Below are 20,726 nucleotides of genomic sequence, written 5' to 3' on the forward strand. Positions count from 1 at the left end.
TACTAGCCATAATTTTACGCCTTATGCTATTTGAGCTAGCTGTATCGATTCACGCCCTTGCGCTGATAATAAATGAGGAGGAAATTAATCATGAGTTGAAACACAAAACCGAAAGGCGGAAAGAGCCTGCATATAAATCGTCCAACTAAACTTTGGGAGTGTGATCAGATACCTGGCAACTCCTAGTCGGCAGCAGCTGTGTGCGCCCACAGCGCGGACACAGTCATTGTGGCTGGACGCCCACCGCTGGGCAGTCGCCGATAGCATCACTCAATTGCCGCGCACGCCGGCCGCGAGGGTGGCGTCATTTTTGTCGGTTGGCCGGCCACAATCGGTCCGACTGTGCCGACTGCCGCGGAGCCGTTACTGCCAACAATGCCGCGAGCGCGCAGCGCGCCAACCAAATAATCATTGTATTCTGTGCGCCCGCCTTTTTGTACATAAATCACAACATTATGTCTGACATTGTGCGGTATCCATTGAAGGGGTCGCCGGCGCCGGATGCCCCTCCCCCGGCTCGGCGGACCCCTGTCGAGAAGCACGTGCTGGTTGATAGGTTAGGCCGCAGACAGCGCGTCGATTGCGCTGTTACGCCGCACACAGAAGTCGCTGATTTGATCGGTCGTGTCGGGAGCGGTTGTTTGTGCCCCATTGTCGGATACACGGGTAATAATCAGCAACAGACGCGCGGCGCCGATGAATAATGACCGTCTCTCTTTATGATAAAATATGTGGTAGGGTGCTCTGACTATATAAGACACTTAAGATAACATCAGCAACAGCCGTGTATAACATAGTCAAAACATGCGACAATCATCACTCAATCAGATAAAGAAAGTCATGCGCTTATAACATAATCCACCGTGGGGTCCCTGCAAGCATTTTAAAATAGCTAAGAAGCTTGTGTTGCTCGTTTGCCTTACCGAATATACAACATGTGGCTTACAGTCACTACACTTTCAGGTTCAATGTCAAATGCATTACCTTATATCAATAGATCACTAGCAATATGCCTCTTTCACGCCATCTCGTCCACTACGCGGACTCTTGCTAATTACTCTTGCTAGGCTGTGCCGGTAGCAACTCTGTCTTGCGGCACAGTCGGCGTCCAGGCGCCGATCGACCTGCCATCTGCCGGCCGTCGCCGAACTAACGTCTTGGGCTGCCGCCTCGCTGTGCGCGGCGCCGCCACCTCCGGAAATCGATTTCTTTTGGACGTACCGAATTTATTGGAGCGTATGACAGGGCCTCTTAGAACACTTTACTGGCGGGGAGCGCACTCAATATCTGGCGCTAGCAGGAGACGAACGGCTACACAGTGAATCTTAACGCGGCGGGGTGCCGCCGGCGGCCCGGCCCGATAGTGGCCGTTGTTCTAAAACGACGGATATACGATTCATTTTGCACTGCTGCTGTTCCGATCAGATTTTTATCGCAGAATTTCGTTCACACTATAGGAGATTTTCATATTTATTGATGATAGCCAAATGCATTATATTTATATGAGACGTGCGGGACCAACGCCTCTGTCTCACTCTCCAGCTTAGTCTTTCTATATAAAAGTGACAACTGACAACGACCGTGCGAATAAACTAACATCGGGAACTCTTCTTCCCGCAGATCGCCACTCCTGGCACGGACATGAAGAGCTACCTGGACGGCAGTGAGTTCGGTAACTGGCTGAGGTTCGTCGCGTCGGCCTCGGATCTGTCGCAGCAGAATGTGCAGCACATTCTTCTGTTCGGATCGGTGAGAAATGATATTATTTCCACGTTGTGCGAGTGCCAGAACAAGTAACGTTATTCTGTTCAAAGCAGCAAGTAAAATAAGTAGAACGCAGAACGGAAACGCTTGCTATGTGATGAAACGAATTTACAATTTTTCCTGCCTGCCATTAGCTTCTCACCAGAATGTCTGTTTAGTTAACTGACTTGGCAAAAGCATTGACGTAATTTTACCCTTTTTCAACTCCGTATAGGTATGACTTAATTGCTACCGGAGCAAAGTAAAACATTTTTTAATTCACATGTTTGACTAACCTATGTCACTGTTTCTTCAGATTTATTATGAGACTCTAGTGGACATCGAGCCTGGTACCGAGCTTCTTTTGGGAAAGAAGGTTCCCATACTCTTCAACAAACTGAATGATTCGGCCATTGATAACTCAGGTGAGCCCCATTGCTTGCGAATATTTCTGACACCGACATGGCATGGACATTACATGAATTCTCTATCATACCTAGCGTGATTCATATTCTGACTTGGCCTAAATGTAGATGACCACGAAGTGCTACTAGGTCTCAAAATCAATACTGTCGGGAGGCATTGTTTAGTGGCGCGGCACAAAAGCGAAGTCGTGTCACCGCTCGGTACTCAGACCGGTTGAATCATGACTCGACCCCTCCTCCGCGCTGTACAGCGCTGTGCCGCGGCGCCTCCCATTACCCCCGGGCGGTGAAATATGCGTCCCAGCCGGGCCGGGCCGGATCATTACGTGTGGCACCTCGGGTGGCATTAGTCGGCCGCTCAAACCGTGCATTATCAGTGTCGGCTGCCCGCTGGATGTCAGCCCCATTGTCCGGGGCGGCGGTGGTCGTCGGCCGGCCATTCCACCGTAATGTCGGCTCTGTTGTCCTGTGCCACCGTGTCGGCCGGCTGGAAAGCACAGCTTGCACCGCCAACGGACGACTGTGACGCGGCATCATTTGAGGCTGACGGCCGCGTCGTCCGCCGGCCGCCTCCTCCATCGATGCCGACGATCTGAGCGTGGGGGCGGCGCGCGCTGCACTCCGACTCACTCCATCATTGTCTATCCGGTAATGGATTTATTGTTGCCGGCTCCATTCACCGACAGATGATAACCGATTAAAATAAATCACCGCGTCGGCTGTCGCCTGTCGCGCCGGCGTCGCGACCGTCCAAGCGCCCATCATAAATCAGAGAAAATGATCTCTAGCGACGCGGGCGTGACGGTCGGAATGGTGCCGGCTGTCGCACCAAATTGGTACCTGCGGACGTGCGTCGGTCTCCGGCGGTCGGCGCTGCCGGGAGACCTCTGTGCCGGAGACAGCGACCGGTGTATGCGGCCGCGCTCAGTCGCACACCCTTTATCACTGCTCCGCGGCGCATGCAGTGATGGACAGGGGGCGGCGGGGCCCGCGGCGGCGGCCCGTTAGCACGGCGCAGGTGGCCGCCGCCGGCGCGGTCATTACGTCGCCGGCAAGCAGCCCTTTCAGGCCGGTAATCACACCACGCCTGATTCGTCATCGAACCGCGCGTCACCGCGCCCGTTTTTTGCCGCGCGCTAACTGACTCCGGCTGTGGGTCTGACTCGGCGGGGCGCGGGGCCGGGAGGTCGCACCAACAGGCCGCAGCGCGACGTGGTCTGAACGCTGACCAGATCCCCCTCCGCCGCGTCACCGGTGACTATTCACGGTGGCGTCGCTCGGGCCCGGTCCGCTCGGACGTCCGTTGCAGCCTGTTCCGGTTGGCCGGCCGGCCGGCAGCTGGGCCGTGCGTGCTCCGCTGCCGTGTAGCGCCCCGGTCGCAGCCGTCCCTCGGCGCCCTCCGCTCCGGCCCGTCCCTCTCCGGAAGTCAGGAGGAAACCAATAAAACCGGCGCGTCGGAAGCGGCCACCGACAGCTGAGCGCGCGCCCTAATCGCAATGTAATCACGGCCAATCGGCTTTTTTGGAATGTCCATGTGACTCGCATGGTCCGAGCGTCACGCGGGAAGTGTCGAAAAAGCGCGCGCGGACGCGCCGCGCGATGTCGGAAGCGGCGGGCGTGGTGGGTGCTCCGGCGACCGGGGGTGGCTTCGCGAACCGGCAGGCGGCGGAAAAGGACGCTCTTCCCTGTCGTCCGGCGGGGGTCGCCGGTCACGCCCGGTCATACTCTCGTTGGCCCCTCAACCCTCGCCCGCACATGGGGGGGGGGGGGGTGGTTGCCACCCCCCAGGTAGTCTTTCTGCTCTGCACTCAACATTTTTAAAGCTAGAAAGCTGATTTTTCGTATAGCTGCTCCTCTATCCTTTCTTGAGGTCTACTGAAAATTTCAAGTTTCTGTGATTTTCGGTTTCGGAGATATGACCTTGTTTTTCAGGTCATGTCATGACCCAAATGGCCAATTCTCAACGTCTTGCGCCTGCCATGGGCCTTGTGAGCTTTTGACACCCTGATTTCGGCCTTTTTTGCCAGTCTTACCTCCCACCTATCATGGAACATGTTGTTCGACGATGTACAGGGGTCAAGGTCAGGGTCAAGGTCAACCTAGGTCATCTAAGATAATTGCGTTTTAGGCAAGCTGAATTTACTTTTTGTGAAGTTTTTTGACTGCATTTTTGGTAAAAGCTTCTCAGATCATGATTTCATGTAATATGGACCCAAAACAATCGGTGCACACATCAGTATACACACAGACACACACAGACATACAAACACATATAATTGACCTTGACCTAACTTGACCTGAAATGACCTCAGCAGCAAAATTCTGGTCGGGTAGTGTGACAAAGAGGTTCTAGCTGGCTTGGCACCAGAAAACAGCATCGTCATCGGTATTTGATAAGCAGCGCACTTGCTATCCAACGGTGACCCAAAACAGCAACATTTTTTAGTTTGACCTGACCTGGAAGGTCAATGACTGACCTGAGAAGGTAAAACTGGATATCATTGGATTCGTCTCTTCCCAAAGAATCTTTTTGGTCTTTACCGCTAAGCTCTATCTCCAACAGGAACGAAATGGCGCGGGGGGGGGGGTGGCAACCCCCCCCCCATGTGCGTTCTAGGATGGGAAAATGGCATGTGCGGGCGAGGGTCAAGGGGCGACGCCGACGCCCAGGGAGGGCGTCCAATGCGGCGGCGCGGGCACTAATGGGCGCCGTGTTTTAGCTCGCGCCCGCCAAGTCACCGGTCCGTGTCGCGCGGTGTCGGAGCAGACGCGCCCACCGCGGTCCGTTTGCCGGTAGCCGCGAGGCGTGCCATGCGCGCGGTGCTCCCGAATCAAACCGTGACATGGACGTGACTGGCGCCACCGCGAGGATGAGTGCCGCCGGGATTTATATCACCCGACCCAGCTCGCAAAACTCAGCGGCCGTGTCGACCGCAGACGGCCCCACAGAGCGCCGACGTGACGCGTCCGCCGCCCAGTGTGACGCGTCACTCGGCCATCACGCGGCGTCACTGGCGGGCGCGCCTCTCGCGCGGCCACGTCCGCCACCGCGTAGAACACAAACACGCCTCGCCACTGACAGTCGCATAAAGAGCAGGAAGCGCCGGCACGTGCGCGCTTTGTGGCGCGGCGCGGCGAGGTGCGGCGCGCCGCGGCGCCGCCGGCTGACCGGTCACCGCCGCCGGCGACAGATGGGCCGACGGCCGGTGCCGCGCAGGAATGCGACCGGGGAGCCGTTTTTGTGGTCCCGGCCGGTGTGGGGACGCCGCCGCCGGCGAATGGGGTGACGCTGTCAGAGGAACGAGTGGCAGGAAATAGGAAGACAAGGGGGCTGTGCCCATAGACTGCGGCAGTCTAGGGACAGTGAAACTGATGGCGTCGACTTATGGGCTCTGCGATTTGCAACGTTTGCTTGAGAATGGTAGGTACAAGATAAAACAAGTAGTTTTCTTATTGTGAGTAGATATTAAACAATTGTTTTAAACCACTGGTACAGCCAAACGAGTCATACATAAGCGGTGTATTTGCTCTCCCGCAGCGTTCGGAATTTAAAGAGTTCTTATCACTTCCTCACTTCCTTGCATATAAAGAAAACCTAACTTTTATTGGAAACAGCTTTCTATGATTTGCAGTGCATAGTAACGTATAAAGAATCGAAACCGAGGACACAAAGGAAATGAGACAATATATTGGGAAGCATGACACTCCTCAGCGTCGATTAATACCTTTTTCGAATCACCATGGGGCTCTCAACATCACAATTTAGTGCCATTTGCATATTAGAATACCAAACACACAAGCGTGTGCTGGGCAACTAATTGAAACTAAACGCATGAGATGTAGAATAGTCATCACTTTTTCTACGTAAATCCCTAGAATCACATTTTTTTCGATCGATCTTCATCAGCAAAACAATCAAACAGTTACATATAGGCTGAGCTTACTTTATATGGACACTGACAACTAAGTTTCTGAGCAATAAGTGAGATAAACTAACCTTCGCCCCAGTGGGAGGGGGGGGATATGTTACCACCCTGTCACGTTTTTTGCGTGTAAATAAAAAACCGCGGCGCGTAGCGCCGCGCCGCTTGGGGTAGCTTTTGGTACATCAATTTTGGACAATGTGTGAAATTTTTGACCCCAGGTCATGTCATGTCAGGTCACCAGATCAAGTTAACTGACCAAGCCTAAAAAAAAGTTTGCAAACATGTCCAGTCTGCAGTGTTTCTCAGAAAGGTTTTAAACTTGGTGGATTGCATGATGTTATGGGCGCCTACAATTTGTTATCTCAGATTTTTTATATCCGTGACCTAAGGTCAGGTCAGTGGCGTGACCTTTCCATTACAAGTCAATGGAGAAAAATGAAAATGCCTCTAGATCCGTGTGTACGCATAGGAACAGTCCAACTATTTCAGAATCATAATGATTTGGACCACCCGTGATGACCAAGGTGTCATTTTTGCTGATAGCCTCTAGAAAGGTCATCCGAGGTTAATTGAGGCTACAAACAGTTTTTTTTTGCCAATAACTCGCGATTGGAAAGAGCTAGAACGCTGGGGATGGCCTCATTGTGTTCGTCTTGTTGAGGCGCATCGACTGATATGCAACATGACCTTTTCCGGTCAGGTCATGACCTTGACCTCACGTCAAATTTTCAAGTTGACCTTTCAAGGTCAAATTATAGTTCATTCGACGCGTCTCGGCGAGAGGAACACGATTCTGGCAACAGAAACGTCGTGGCTTTTTGTAGTCGAAAGTTATTGTCGAAAAACACTTTTCGTAAAAACAGCTATTTTTTTAGTTTTTACCCTCTGGAGGCTAAACCGTTGACCTGAGGTCAATTTTGATACTGACCTTATCAAAAGAAGAGCTCAAAAGCTATCGATTGCTTTTCATTGCGTTTTTTTAGCTACCATAGTTCCTGAGATAACGGCATGTTTTCTGAAAAATATAATGGCAATTGGCAAATTTTGACCTTTGATGACCTCTGGTGACCCCAATATTGCTCTAAGATGAAAAATGACCGAAATACTTTCAAACGTACGCATTGAGAGCAATCGACTGCTTTTTACTGCGTCTTTCTAGCCCTCTTAGTTTTTGAGTTAGAGGTGGGTGGTAACATATGCCCCCCCCCCCCCCCCACTAGGGCGAAGTTGGCTGAGACCGCCACTGGGGCGCGGGTTAATCTGTCAACGAATTGAGTCCTGTCGTCTGCGCTCATTGTTTTGGCAGGGAAAGGCGTCGTTCCCATTACAATGAAACCCTTTCTACGATAAGTTTTTAGACGAAATAACCTCTATGACATTTACAGACAAAGGCTTCTGTACCTATCATAAGCTCAGGTTTCAATCACAAAAACTGTCTCTTTGATAAATTAGTCCACGTCTATTTTTGTGCTTAATCGACCAATGATTTAATTAAACAAATGTACTTCTTTTGTCAAACGGTTCGTTATTCGTGGGACTCTTGATTCTCGTCCCCTTGGTAAAGCTGTTCTTAGGGTCTTCATTTTATCAAATTCCAATTAATTTCTAAAATACCTAAAGGTGCTATTCGCAGCATGCATAGCACCAATCATGACTACCGAGCCGCAATCGCCCTGTTTCATCTGACTGGTGCCCTGTAGTCCAAATCGCGACTCTGAACCCACAGAGAGCTCTCAGCCAATCATAGCGCGGCATTCCGAGTGGCGCCAAAAAGTGGACCCGCCGGATGACAACCCCCGCCGGTGGCGCTCCAGTACACTCTCTGACACTGCACCGGTGCACAGCGCGAGAGTCGAACGCGCTTCAAATACCCACCGTCTACTAATGACCACCGTGTTAACAACTGTGGGACAATGGTCGGAGCGCGCGGGGGCGGCGGGCCGCGGCGGGGGCGGACGGCGCGCGGGCACGTGCTCCCTGTCTGCCGGGGCCGCCGGCCACCCACACCTCTGTCAGAGACCGTACGGAATCACCTGCCCCGATGGGAGTAAATCACTGGAATCACCAAAAGGTGCGCTCACTCAATGGCGGATCGATTGTGGTAGAGAGTGGACCGGAGAGCTGACCGCTGGTACCGGCACAGCTCCTCTCTGTGAGAGTGAATCCGGCTCCTCTGCCCACTCTGCCGAGAGCGGACCATCTCAGACACCCACCGGGGATCAGGTAGGACACGGACGACGGCGCAGGTGCACAGGGAGAGAACTGTAAATAGGTGCGGACTGGGGCTGTCCGGCGTCATCTTTTTATTGAATGAAATTGATTTGTATTCAGTCTTATTAGTACAACAGCATTGAATTAGTGAGCTTGTGCAATATTAAATAGTCTCATTAGGCTGTGCAAGCTTGCACGTAAATAAATGTGATTGAATCATATGGATATAATTCCTTTTAACTCATGGCTTATGCTGATTGCTCCAATTTCTTTTCACTTTAGCTTCAGTGGGCTGATTGGTGATTAGGTATGCCTATAACTTGATTTAGGTAATGCCTATTACGTAGTCCTTTTAACCCTCGCCCATGTAGGGGGGGGGGGGTTGGTGCAACCCCCCTGAGGTTTTTCGGAAATAGTGCAAAAACAGCGGCGCGCAGCGCCGCCAAATTTTGGGTACCTTATGGGGCAAACCTTGCGCATCTTTTGATAAAGAAAATTTGACCGGGTCATGTCAGGTCACGGAGTTATGACGTCACAAAGGGAACAGCCTCCGGCCGGATTTTCACAAACTGAGTGCCAACGCCCGAGGTTTCCTGCCGGTGGTACGGATATCGGTTGATGGATCGTGATGAAAATTCCCATGCATGTTGGGGCAAGTATTGGCTATCATATGGTATAAGAAACTTGACCGGGTCAGGTCAGGTCACGGAGCTATGACGTCACAAGAGGAACAGCGTCCGGTACTATTTTTGAAAAGCGCCCGAACCACTATTTTGCTAATTCTTGTCACCTCAATGGGAATATGCAGCAATATTAGCTTCTATAGGGAGCAAATGGACCTTCCAAATCCAAAAATACAATCAGATTTCAAAAATTTAAATTTTGATTTTTCGAATTTCTGCCGCCGACTGTGACCTTGCCGACTTCCGGCGCTCCCAACGCGCCATTTTTAGAGCTAGGGAAACGAAATACATACCAAACGATAGAGAATTGATCAAGTAACACGATAGTGAAGGTTTCAAGTCGATATCTCCCACCGTTTTGCCGCAATCGCCGCGGAAAGTTGAAAAAAGTCTATTTTTCCGAAAATTTGACCTTTGACCGGTCAAAAGTAGGTCAAATGTTGACCTAGGACCAAAAAATATGCGACCAATCGCGAGATCTCGGCGAGAGCAATCCGTTTGGTCTTTTCCGCTAAGCTCTACGACGCTCCGTTTTCAAACGCCAAGGGGGGGGGGTCGCACCAACCCCCCCCCCTGCATGGGCGAAGGTGGCAGATCGCCGTTTACGGGCGAGGGTTAAGAAACTTTTTTTTAAATGTAAAGTTACCTATTTCGTTTGAGGTTCTTTGACAGATGATGCGATAATTAAAATGCGCAAGCTGGCCATCACGCTCATCATTTCACGATCAACTAGTTAGGCAGGGGATCCTACCGAACTCTTCCTTTAATTCAATTTTCTTTAAATCATTCGACAGTTAGTATTTAATGATATTGCCTAAACTGTCTGATAAAATATTCGTAATCATAAGCTGAATAGGAAGACAGACATAAGCTTAGCATTACGTGAACTTGCATGTTTAGGCGAGGAATTTTAATTCTACTACCTATTCAAACAAACTGCTGGTTCGAATACCTCCAACTATTCCTTGGCACTACATTCAAAACTGCTTCCAACTTGTAGCTACACATAACATGCTGCTATCTTATGTTATAGCTATTAGCCTCTCCATTGGCACCTAAGTAACGTTCTTTACAATTGAAGTAGTTTCATGCCTTTCGAGCACATAGGAGCAATGCCTCATTGCATTAGTCTCAGGTTGCTCATTCCACAGTGTCAAAGCTTTCGGGACACAAGTGGATGAGTTTTCACCAAATGGATCCTTACAGAAGTTCTTTTCAGTGAAGTGGTCACTCTGGATATAAACTGCCCGATGGCACTTCATAGTAGATAGTCTGGATGTGTTAAGTACTATCGCACATAAAATAAAAATACTTGTAGGCATTCTTTGATAGTACCCGGTACTCACACTATACCGTCTTCATCAAGACATAGTAAAACACCTTTCGCACTGAAATTCGAAAAGTTTCGCCATCACTTCCACCGTCGGAAAGGGTGAAGTCACGAGTTGTCTGCAAAAGTTCAAATGCTAAATATTTATTGCGAAGCAGTGCGACCATTCGCATGACATATGTAAAATATGCAAAACATCTTGACGAAGTAAGACGCTACGCACACAATCTGTTCGTTTTGGTCCTATGAAGCCTTATCGCGTGGAGGGGTGACATCGCTGCCACCGCCGTCTGCCAGTGAGACCGGGCGAGCCGAGATGGCCGGTCGTCGCCTCCGTCACCTTCTGCAGTGTCGGCGTCGACGGATCGATCCGCTCCGCCCGTCGACGTCCGTCGTCCGCAGGACACAATGAGAGCACATCATTAGAGGCCCGGCGGCGACGGCCCGTTCCCACTGGCCGCCTTTGTGGCCGGCGCAGAGCGGCGGCGGCCGATTCAACCCGGCTGGCCGCCGCGCTCATCGATTATAATTGCGCTCAAAGAAGAGTAATTGACCCATTCAAACTTTTACACTTGGCGCTGTGTGATTTCGCCCATATGTTGGCTTATGAAGCGTCGTCAAATATTAAATGGATTCGTCGGACGCCGAGTTATTAGGTGGCGAAATGATGGCCGGCAGTGGTGTTAACTGAGCACTCGGCCGGAGGGCCTCAATTGCCTGCTCGCAGGGCGCCGGTCGTGTAGGGTCAAGTGGCTCGCGGCGCAACAGCTGCCTGTGATAGCCGCTCGGCTTTGTCGGGGAGGGCGAGCGGTCGACTGCCCGGACAGACGGTAGGTGGGCTCAGAACTCAGATCGGGAGAAGAGTTGATAGATATGGGGTTGATATGGAGCTGCTTATGTCAGGGTGCAGCTCTGCAAGGGAATAGGTGAGAGCTAGCCATTTACGGATAATTTGGACTGTTGCTTCTTCCTGACCACTATGTGCAAACACTCGTTCAATTGATTTCCTTTATTTTCTTATTCAGAAACATTTAAAAACGAGGACTAAAATTATAAGTTACCAGGTGTTCATTCATATTTGGCAGCGATATTTCTTCCCTTGCATATCGCACACAGTTACTTTGCTTTATTATAGATGATTGATTCAATTCATCTCATCTCATTTGCCCATTTATTGATGTATTCATTCATTCATGCATTCATTCATTCATTCATTCATTCATAATTCATTCATTCATTCATTCAATTATTCAATCATTCATTCATTTATCGTTAAACATGAGGTAAAGTAATTCAACAACTTGGTAAGTAACGCGAATTTTTGGAAGTGGACTGTCCAACAACAGATAATGTCACGTGCCGCTTGATCAATTTTATTTGTGTTGATGACGTCACCAACCTTCGTTGCATATAAGCGCTGCGAAAATCGCGTATATCGGCTCGCCTGCCCGTCCAGTTACTTCGTACTAACGTTTCAGCAAACCCTTTAAAAACTTAGGACTTGTCTCTGGCGGTGCAGGCGGGCTTTTGCGTTGCAAAGCATTGTTCGCCAGGGTTCGATCGTTTTCGTCACGGCGCTCTTCTGTATGGTGTCGAGCTGAATTTATCCTCTTTTGAAGAAAAGTTTGGATTTTGATGCTGTGAGATAACGGTTTGAGGATCGAATCTCAGAGGTGACATGTTTTCCGCCATTTAACGTATCTGGCTTCACAGCATATAGGAAAAACTCATGCATCTGGCTATAATAGACGGAAAGTCGGACACATATTTTTCATTCATGCACATTTTTTACACATATGTACGACACAATTCCTAACACTTCTTTGAGACACCGAGCATAAGAACTTCCACCGAAACATATCACACGACAAAGAAGACCCATAATACTGACCATCTGATAGCATTTCAGCCCTGCCCTCCCATCCCGCGCCGGGCACGGTGTGCGGCCGAGGTACTCAGTCGCTGTCCGCTGAACAGTCCCTAACCTCCTCTGTTGCAGAGGGAGACAGGCCAGAGAGCGCCGACGAGAAGAGGGCAGAGCAGCAGCGACGGGAGGAGGAGCTCATCGACGAGGAGGAGGAGAAGGAAAAGTGCATCACCTGCGGCAAGACCTTCCTCACCATTTTCGAGTGAGTATCTGAAAAACACAACACATATAGGTACGGATGCGCAACACTTGCATAAAATTCATGCATAGCAATTAGCATGGATGTCGAACTAATGCAGACTGCGTTTTCCAACACCATTATCAATTTTCATGGAGCTGTGGAAGAAAAATCACGGGAAGGTAAATGCAATATGTACAATTCGTGCATATAGGATCCTATCTGAAAGTAACTCCATCATCCCTTTCTTCCTACATGTCCAGTGTCACGATTTTTTCTTTCACATAGACGTCACCTGTGGTGATTCAAAATCAGCTATCACGGATGGTAGACGTCCAACAGTCCATATTTATTGTCCAGTGCAGTCATGTCCTGACCGTGCTCCCCGGACCGAACCGGCCGATGCTATCTGGTCTAACTGTTCTGGCCGATGACTGGACCGGCGTCGTGCAGTTCCGGTCCTCTCCCCTCCCTTACGTCCCCCCGGCGTCCCCCTCGCGGTAATTACAGGTGTGATAGTTGGCACCGACGGCCGCAGACCACTCCGACGCGTTCATGGGCTGCACAGATTGTGTCGGATCAAAAAGAACTGACAGGAGCACCAGACAACGCTACGGGCTACCATATGCGCGTCGCCCACAAACGATCGGGACGTTTGAACTGACGGGCTGTCGCACATTCGAGACAGATTTTTATGCCAAGGTCTCCGCGCCAGCGAGCATATAATAGGGCGCTGATAATTGTTGGTCATGTCATTTAGTGTTGGCGCGTGCTTGCTGAAAATTGTCCCCACCACCGGCGGATGTGGAGAGCCGATCGTGCATAAATCATACGCTGCGTGAGTCGGCGGCACGGACTGTGGTGACCAGGTGGTCTATGGTTGAATGAGTGAGCGATCAACTGACCGACGAGCGGGCGGACGGACAGACGGACAGACGGACAGACGGATAGACGTACAGACGGACAGACGGACGGACGAACAGGGCAGGCGTATAAACGGACAGACGGACAGACAGACAGACGGACAGACGGACAGACGGACAGACACCGATATACAGACGGACGGACAGACAGATGGTCAGACGCGCGCGACGGACGTATACGAACAGACGGACAGACAGAGCAGACAGAGCAGACAGAGCAGACGAACAAGTGGACAAACAGACCGGGCAGTCCGGCACTGATTTAATGACCTTCACGCTGTCAGGCGGCAGCTGTCCTATGCAGTGTCATGGAGCGAGGTGCGAGCTGTCCAATGTCCATTGGTGACAGGTAGGCTGTCCTGGCGGTCAGCCGCAAGCACACTGTCCTGTTAGTTGAGATCTGATCCAGAGACAAGCTACCCGGACAACGGAAGCACCGACATGCTTACCTTTCAGTTGACAAGCACAATAGACCGGTGTCCAGCTGTCCAATGACTGCTGGTTTAGGGGTGACCGCGACCAAAGCACAGATAAATGGCGGCCATTTTCGTCCTGACGGGAGAGTGAACCAAAACACCTGGTCAAAATGTGTTGGCAGTGAATCGCAGTTTCGATAATCGAGCAAGCCAGGCAGTGAATACGCCAGGTGAATTAAAATCTGGCAGCGACCGAAATCTGGCAGCGGGAAGGCTGTATACAAGGGCAGACATGGATGTCACCTGACTCCCCTGTGTTTAGGCTGCAGTGTGTGTCTTTTTTTAGCATGTGTGTTTGTGTGTGTTTTTATGATGTGAAGGGTTTTTTATGGACCAGTATGGTCTGGAATAAAGTTTTGTCTGTCTGTCTGTCTGTCTGTCTTTCATGTGCACGTAATGTTTCGTTTTATCCAATCATGATAAAAACTGCCATTTATATTGTTATGAGATACGTATTCTCATATAAGAAGAACGATATCTGTTTATTTTCCAGTGAGTAGTAGCTAACCAATTTATTAAAGTACTTTACCCTTTCCAATGTGAGCGCCTCCAGTTCAATATCATCGTTAACTCATGGACTGTTGAATGAAACCTGTTGGCTACCAAACACGCTTCCGTGAGCCAATTTTACGGAAACATTCCACAAAACCCACGCTGCTCACGCCAGGCATTCCACTTTTGCCATTCATTGAAGAGGAGCACCTGGCGCATCCCGGCACGCCAGACGTGTTTCCGCCCAATTTGTCGGCTCTGACCTTAACCGGCCTTAGTCACGCCACCGGCGGCCGGTGTGGGGGTCATTTAGGGACCCCCTCCGACGCGGGGGTCAGTCAGCGGCCGGCGCGCATGCGCACTGAGTCCGAGCCTGTCCCGGGCCATCGATGAATGAAATACCATCAAAGGGTGTCATCGCTGGGCGGCTGGGGGCGCGGACTGGTGCGCCGGGCGGGGCCGAACAGGTGCTGGCTGTGGGGGCGTCGATGACCGGTAATTACGTCACCTCTGCCGTGGCCGCCGCCCGCCCGGACGATATATGAATGGTGGCATCCGCGCCAGACTGTTCGCAGCTGCGCTGCCGGGCGGGGCCACGGCGATCGCGCCGCGCTTCCTGCGCACGGTGACGATATTGGCGCACCACCCTCTGCCGACCGGTCAGACGGAAACGGGGCCTATGCAGCTCCTATATCACAATATAACAAACACAGTTAACACTAATAGACCAATTATAGATTAGATGCATGGCAAGTTGTGAAGACTGTACAAAAGTTAGTTACAAAAGTTGTAAGCTGACGTTAACGCTATTCTGGGCACAAAAAATGCCAATAACAATAAGTGATACTTTTATCCCACAATTTGTTCTTCTTAGTACCTATAGTTCAAGAGTTATTTCGAATGTCTGGGCTCGGTATCAAAATAATGCAGCGTTAAAAGATGGTCAAAAATATTAATCATCCCTTTGCAATAGCAATTGCAATAGCAATAATCCATGCAATAAATTCGCATGTCGTTACCATGATAATGTATACGAGTCAAATGAATGAAGTGCCGCCCTGTCGTTTGACCTAGTTTAGACAATTACACGCCATGACCGACCGTATGGTAATTCTGCGTCATCATAGCTGTTCAATGAACGGGCGGTCTAAAACGGTGGTCTGACCAGGCTCAATATCGATAAATCACACGTGCCGAGTCGTTACCGCAGCTCAGTCGCGGTCACGGGCCGGACTGGCAGCTGGGCTGACCGCAGAGTAGTCATAGCAGAGTGGCACGCACCGCCGCGCCGGCAGCGGCCAGCGGGCAGGACACGGGTCACTTCCTGCGCTGGGGCTGGAGGGGGGCGTAATCTGCACCCAAAGTGCATGACGGGTGTACAAACGTACGAATACACAGACCCATATTCATCAGTCATGCATTTGCAAGCGCAGCGGAACGGAGAAATGCATTTGACGAGCGACACCTACGGGGTCGTGCGGCAAAAACTTTCTCTGTCCGCGGGCGCCACTGCAGCGACACCTGCCGTGTGGCTCCAACACTATTGGCTCAGTCTGTGCGCCCACGCCGTGCCGCGAACACTGATCCTACACATTGTTCAGCGTTCTTGTCTTTCCGATTGTCCACCGCCACCCCGCCGCCGCCTGTGGTACTGTGTTTCCATGCATTGCTGGCTGTGTAAGCGTAATCTGCACCCAAAGTGCATGACGGGTGTACAAACGTACGAATACACAGACCCATATTCATCAGTCATGCATTTGCAAGCGCAGCGGAACGGAGAAATATAACTGATGCCCAAGGATGGCTTCGATAGTCAGCAGCGCGATTGACTAACTGTTCGACGGACAAATAGAGAGTGTCTCCCGTCCGTCTCTAGCCCAATCGCCGTGGAGAGAAGGCGGTTCCCGGGTCACCTGCCAACAAACGGTGTCAGTCACGCGCTGCGGAGAGTGACACATGACACAAACAATGTGTCAGTGAGTGATGTTTACGATGACCGGCCTAAGGTAGCGGCGTGGAATAAATACACTGCAGAGAAATTCCACCCATCCGCTGATCCAATCCAAACTGCCATTTTCCGAGGTATACATTTAGTAACTGAAAACCAAACATTAATAAGGCATCCACTTCATTTGTGTAACGCACGTAGATACGGATGGGAAGACTTACGATTAACCCAACCACGCACACGAGTATTGGCGAATGCACTGACAGGGCCGGTGACTGGTCTGTTCCATGGGTGTAGCCGGGTAGCCCTGCGTGTCTTTCTGACCTGTAGCATTTTTTGATCCATTAACTTCGTGGTGTAACCGCTGTGTCTCTCTGTCTCTGTCGACAGGTTGGACGGGCACGCCGCCTCGGTCCACCACTACCCCGCCGGCGCGTTCAAGTGCGACTACTGCTCTCAGGCGTTCGCGCTCAACGCCAACCTCATCAAACACAAGGCCGAACAGCACGGCGAGTACCGCAAGTACCCGTGCGAGAACTGCACGCGGGTGTTCCGCGACCCCAGCGCGCTGCAGAAGCACATCCGCGCTCAGCACGTGGGAGCTCGAGCTCACGCCTGTCCCGAGTGTGGCAAGACGTTCGCGACCAGTTCCGGTCTGAAGCAGCACACGCACATCCACTCCAGCGTCAAGCCGTTCCGGTGTGAGGTCTGCCAGAAGGCGTACACCCAGTTCTCCAACCTGTGCCGACACAAGCGCAACCACGTCGACTGTCGCAAGCAGATCAAGTGCGGTCGCTGCTCTCAGGTGTTTAGTCACGAGACGTCTCTGACCAAACACAAGCGGTTCTGCGACTCGGCCGCCGCGCCCCGTTTTGGATCAGCCGCTGTGGAGAAGCCGTCCGCCGGCGCGCCGCCAGGGATGACGCTGCCGCCGAACGCCAACCCTCTGATGTCGCTCTATCCGCGGCTGGGGCTGCCGTTCTGCACGCCACCGCTGCTCGCCGAGTATGGCTCTCTGGTGCCGCCGACGCCGGCCGGCCTAGCGGCGCACCCGTTCCTGCGACACCCGTTCCTGATGTCACTGCCTAAGGTGGAGCCGACGACAGCGTTTGAGGCCGGACAGCAGACGGGGACACCGGCTCCCACTCAGCAGACCACCGACAAGGAGACGGAGGGCACTGCCCCGGGCGCTGCCGCCGCCCCCGCTGCCCCCGCTCCGGCGGTGGAACAGGAGAGGAGCAGGTCACGGTCTCAGGAGCGGCCCAAGGAGCGGGCTGATCGGTCCGCTAGCCCGGAAAACTGGCCGCGGAAGGTGCCGACCCCGGCCAAGAAGGAGTCCAAAGGATTTGTCTCAATCTTAGCACACCTCAAGGACTCGGAGAAGACGTCGCGCAGTCCGTCTCCCCGCCGGGCCACGGAGACCAAGAAGCCGGGTGACCAGCCGCTGGACCTCAGCAAAAAGCCAGACGAGCTGTTCACTGGCTTCGGCGCGGCGCCGCCGGCTGAGGCCGCCGCTCCAAAGCCGGAGGAGCCGGCGGCGGCCGAGCCGGCTCCCGAACTGCCCACTCCGTTTGGCTCGCCGACCGGCTTCCCAGGTCTGTCGGGCAAGTTTCCTTTGATGGCCTACCCGCGGCCGATCCATCCTTTCATGGAGAGCATGTATGGTGGCCTGGAGAAGACGGGCTGCCTGACGCCGTACGGCGCCGGCCTGCCCGGCTCCTCACTGAGCCCCTACTCGATGCGCTACCCGTACAACCCCTACCTGAACCCGGTCCTGGCGCAACGGTCGTTCGACCTGATGAGGGCACAGATGCCGGGCCTGACTCGACCCTACCAAGACGTACTAAACGTGCACACTCAGCGAGCCAAGGATCGCTACTCGTGCAAGTTTTGCGGCAAAATCTTCCCCCGGTCGGCCAACCTGACGCGCCACCTGCGCACGCACACCGGCGAGCAGCCGTACAAGTGCAAATACTGCGAGCGCTCGTTCAGCATCTCGTCAAACCTGCAGCGTCATGTGCGTAACATTCACAACAAGGAGAAGCCGTTCCGGTGTCCGCTGTGTGACCGCTGTTTCGGCCAGCAGACCAACTTGGACCGGCACCTGAGGAAACACGAGCAGGGGGTCGCCAACCTGGGCTCAGACAGTCCCGACTCGACCCATAACGAGTCCGGCTACACGGACGAGATCCGCAACTTTGTCGACAAGGTGACCGACGGCAGCGCTACCTACAACTCGAGCGACGACGATGAAGCGCCCCCTGGCAAGCGGGCGCGCTCTGTCTCGCCGAGTCCGACCATGGTGCCGACCAGCTCTCGGCTGTCCGCCTTGGAGTCGCCCGGGGCGACCCGTCTCGCCGCCATCGACCCGTTCGACCGGTCACGTGAGTGTGTGACCTCGCCGAGCAGCTAGAGAGGTGCCCGGAGGGGCGTTCAGAGGCCAGTACACAGTCGGGCGAGCCGCGCCGCCCCGGAGAACTATCGACAGTCGAGAGCACGACATAGTCGCGTTCTAGTCTACGGCATTGTTTTGTGCGCGCGTGATGTCACCTCGAATGTGTGGGGTGTTCGGTGTCTGTACAGTGGCGCCTGTAGCGTGCTCGACGTGTGTACAGCGTGCGTTCTGCGATCGTTTGTGATGTGATATGGTGAATCCGAGCTCCGTTTGATGATTTTTGTTGCTGTTCAGTTCCTAAGAAGTGTGTTACTGAAGCCTCGCGTGGGTACCATGGCACACGCTGCTGGCTTTCACATTTAGCGAGCTTACAAAAGGCATGTCTGCGCCTCGCCCCCGTATCCGTTACCGTGTCCAGAGCACACAGATCTGGAGGATCGCCCATGTTCGCTTACGAATCTAAGTAACCATGACTGGGAGCTCTCTGGGCGCCGGTTGCCGTTAGTTTTATTCTTAGACTGTGCTGGCACACAAGCATTTCACTGCACCACATCAGCACATCGGCGCTTGCATATTTATTTTCGCACCACCCTCGCATTGCTCCAATGATCTGAGTCACCCCTGAAGCTGTGCGCCGCACCTATATCCGTGCCCGTGTTCCGCGAGCGACCCCAGTCAAGTCATCGGCCGAACAGTATTATACGGTAGATTATTTTTGCTTGTAGCGCGGAGTGTAGGTATCGATCGAGTCCATCAGCGTATTTCTGTTCTGCTGCGACCCAGAGACGACCACCTGCGCCGTGGTCCTGCGTATTGAACATATCCGTTTTCCCGTGAATGTAATGTACATTTGATTGGAATGCGTCTTAATGCGGTGAGATTTTAATATTATATCAGCAATAAACTGTTACAATAAAAATTGACGATTTTTGACAAAAGCCGTTGATCGATTTGTAGCACAGTGCATCGAATTGTAGCAATCAGGTATAAACTGAAGTGAGAAAATGATAGGAAGAGCCAGAAACGTAATTCAACAAGTGCCGTTTCTAAACACGCATCCACAAGTATGTAAGTGCATTTAAGTTAACAACAAATTAATCTGACTCACGATGCCCTCGCCGTCATAATACCGTCGCCTTGTTAGCGAACCACCTGTTTTGCACAAATAAACAGGACAATGAGTATTTGGATGGGTGCGACCTGCACGATTTTGGAACTCTCCTACGCTCGAAACCAACTTCAAGATGATATTAATTTTAGTTAAGGTAGGTAGGTACCCTCATGCTCACATAATGGTATGGTACCGCTTGGTCTAGAAACTGATGTCTGATTTGCCACCTCCAACTCTAATTTACTACAGCTACGAGTTCATTTAATTCTAACTCCAGAACAATCATGCTATTTTAGTGAATATTATAGCACCCACAGCACGTCTGGTACGGAATCTAGCCCCCAGGCGGCGAAGATCAGAACTAGCGCCATTGTAGGTGTCGCCACCACTGCACCCGCCGTCCAGGCAGTCAGCGCTGGCCACCCCGGCCCGTGACGGGCAGCCACCGTGCCGCCGCGTTCCCGTCCCGTGCCGTGCCGTGCCGTGCCGCCGTGCCGTCGGGGCCTCCCCTTGTCGCCTTGGTCCCACTGACACGACGATGAAACCGAAAGCACGGCGGAAAATTCACGTGAGCTGTTTTAGCGAAACGTGCCCCGCCCGGCCGGCGGAGCGGCGCGGCGGCTCGTGTTCGGTGCCGGCTGGCCGACCACCGCTGGCGGCCCGAGGACGGGCGGTGCGTCCCGCGCGGCGCGACACACTGGCACACTGCGGCCACGGGCTGTGATGTAATCGGCTCGGCTAGCCTTATGCAGGCGCTTAAAGGGTGAGCTATAAGTAAAAAAAAACTTGAAATTCACCAACACGTTATTTAAGACGGTTAGAGCGTAGATCAAAACTCAACAGTCTTGCAACCGTTTTTATTGGGTCGAATGTAAATGACATAAAAACGGCAAATTTAAAGCTCCTTCAAAGTGCTTTTTTCTCGGCTGAACAGCACCTGATTCGAAGACAATTACCT

General features: G+C 52.3%; 1 protein-coding gene across 1 annotated transcript in view; it reads left to right on the forward strand.

Moving 5' to 3' along the window:
* Window positions 1-19,579, forward strand: part of LOC122364369 (histone-lysine N-methyltransferase MECOM-like) — a 56,970-nt gene extending 37,391 nt beyond the window's left edge. The window contains exons 4-7 of the mRNA XM_043334676.1: window positions 1,621-1,749; window positions 2,060-2,168; window positions 12,318-12,447; window positions 16,653-19,579. Coding sequence (XP_043190611.1) covers window positions 1,621-1,749; window positions 2,060-2,168; window positions 12,318-12,447; window positions 16,653-18,675 — 2,391 coding nt within the window. The 3' untranslated portion in view covers window positions 18,676-19,579. The remainder of the gene's footprint in view (window positions 1-1,620; window positions 1,750-2,059; window positions 2,169-12,317; window positions 12,448-16,652) is intronic.
* Window positions 19,580-20,726: the final 1,147 nt, after the last annotated feature.

Source organism: Amphibalanus amphitrite, unplaced genomic scaffold (assembly GCF_019059575.1).
Source record: "Amphibalanus amphitrite isolate SeventyFive unplaced genomic scaffold, NRLGWU_Aamphi_draft 000672F_arrow, whole genome shotgun sequence".
Classification (NCBI taxonomy): Eukaryota; Metazoa; Arthropoda; class Thecostraca; order Balanomorpha; family Balanidae; genus Amphibalanus; species Amphibalanus amphitrite.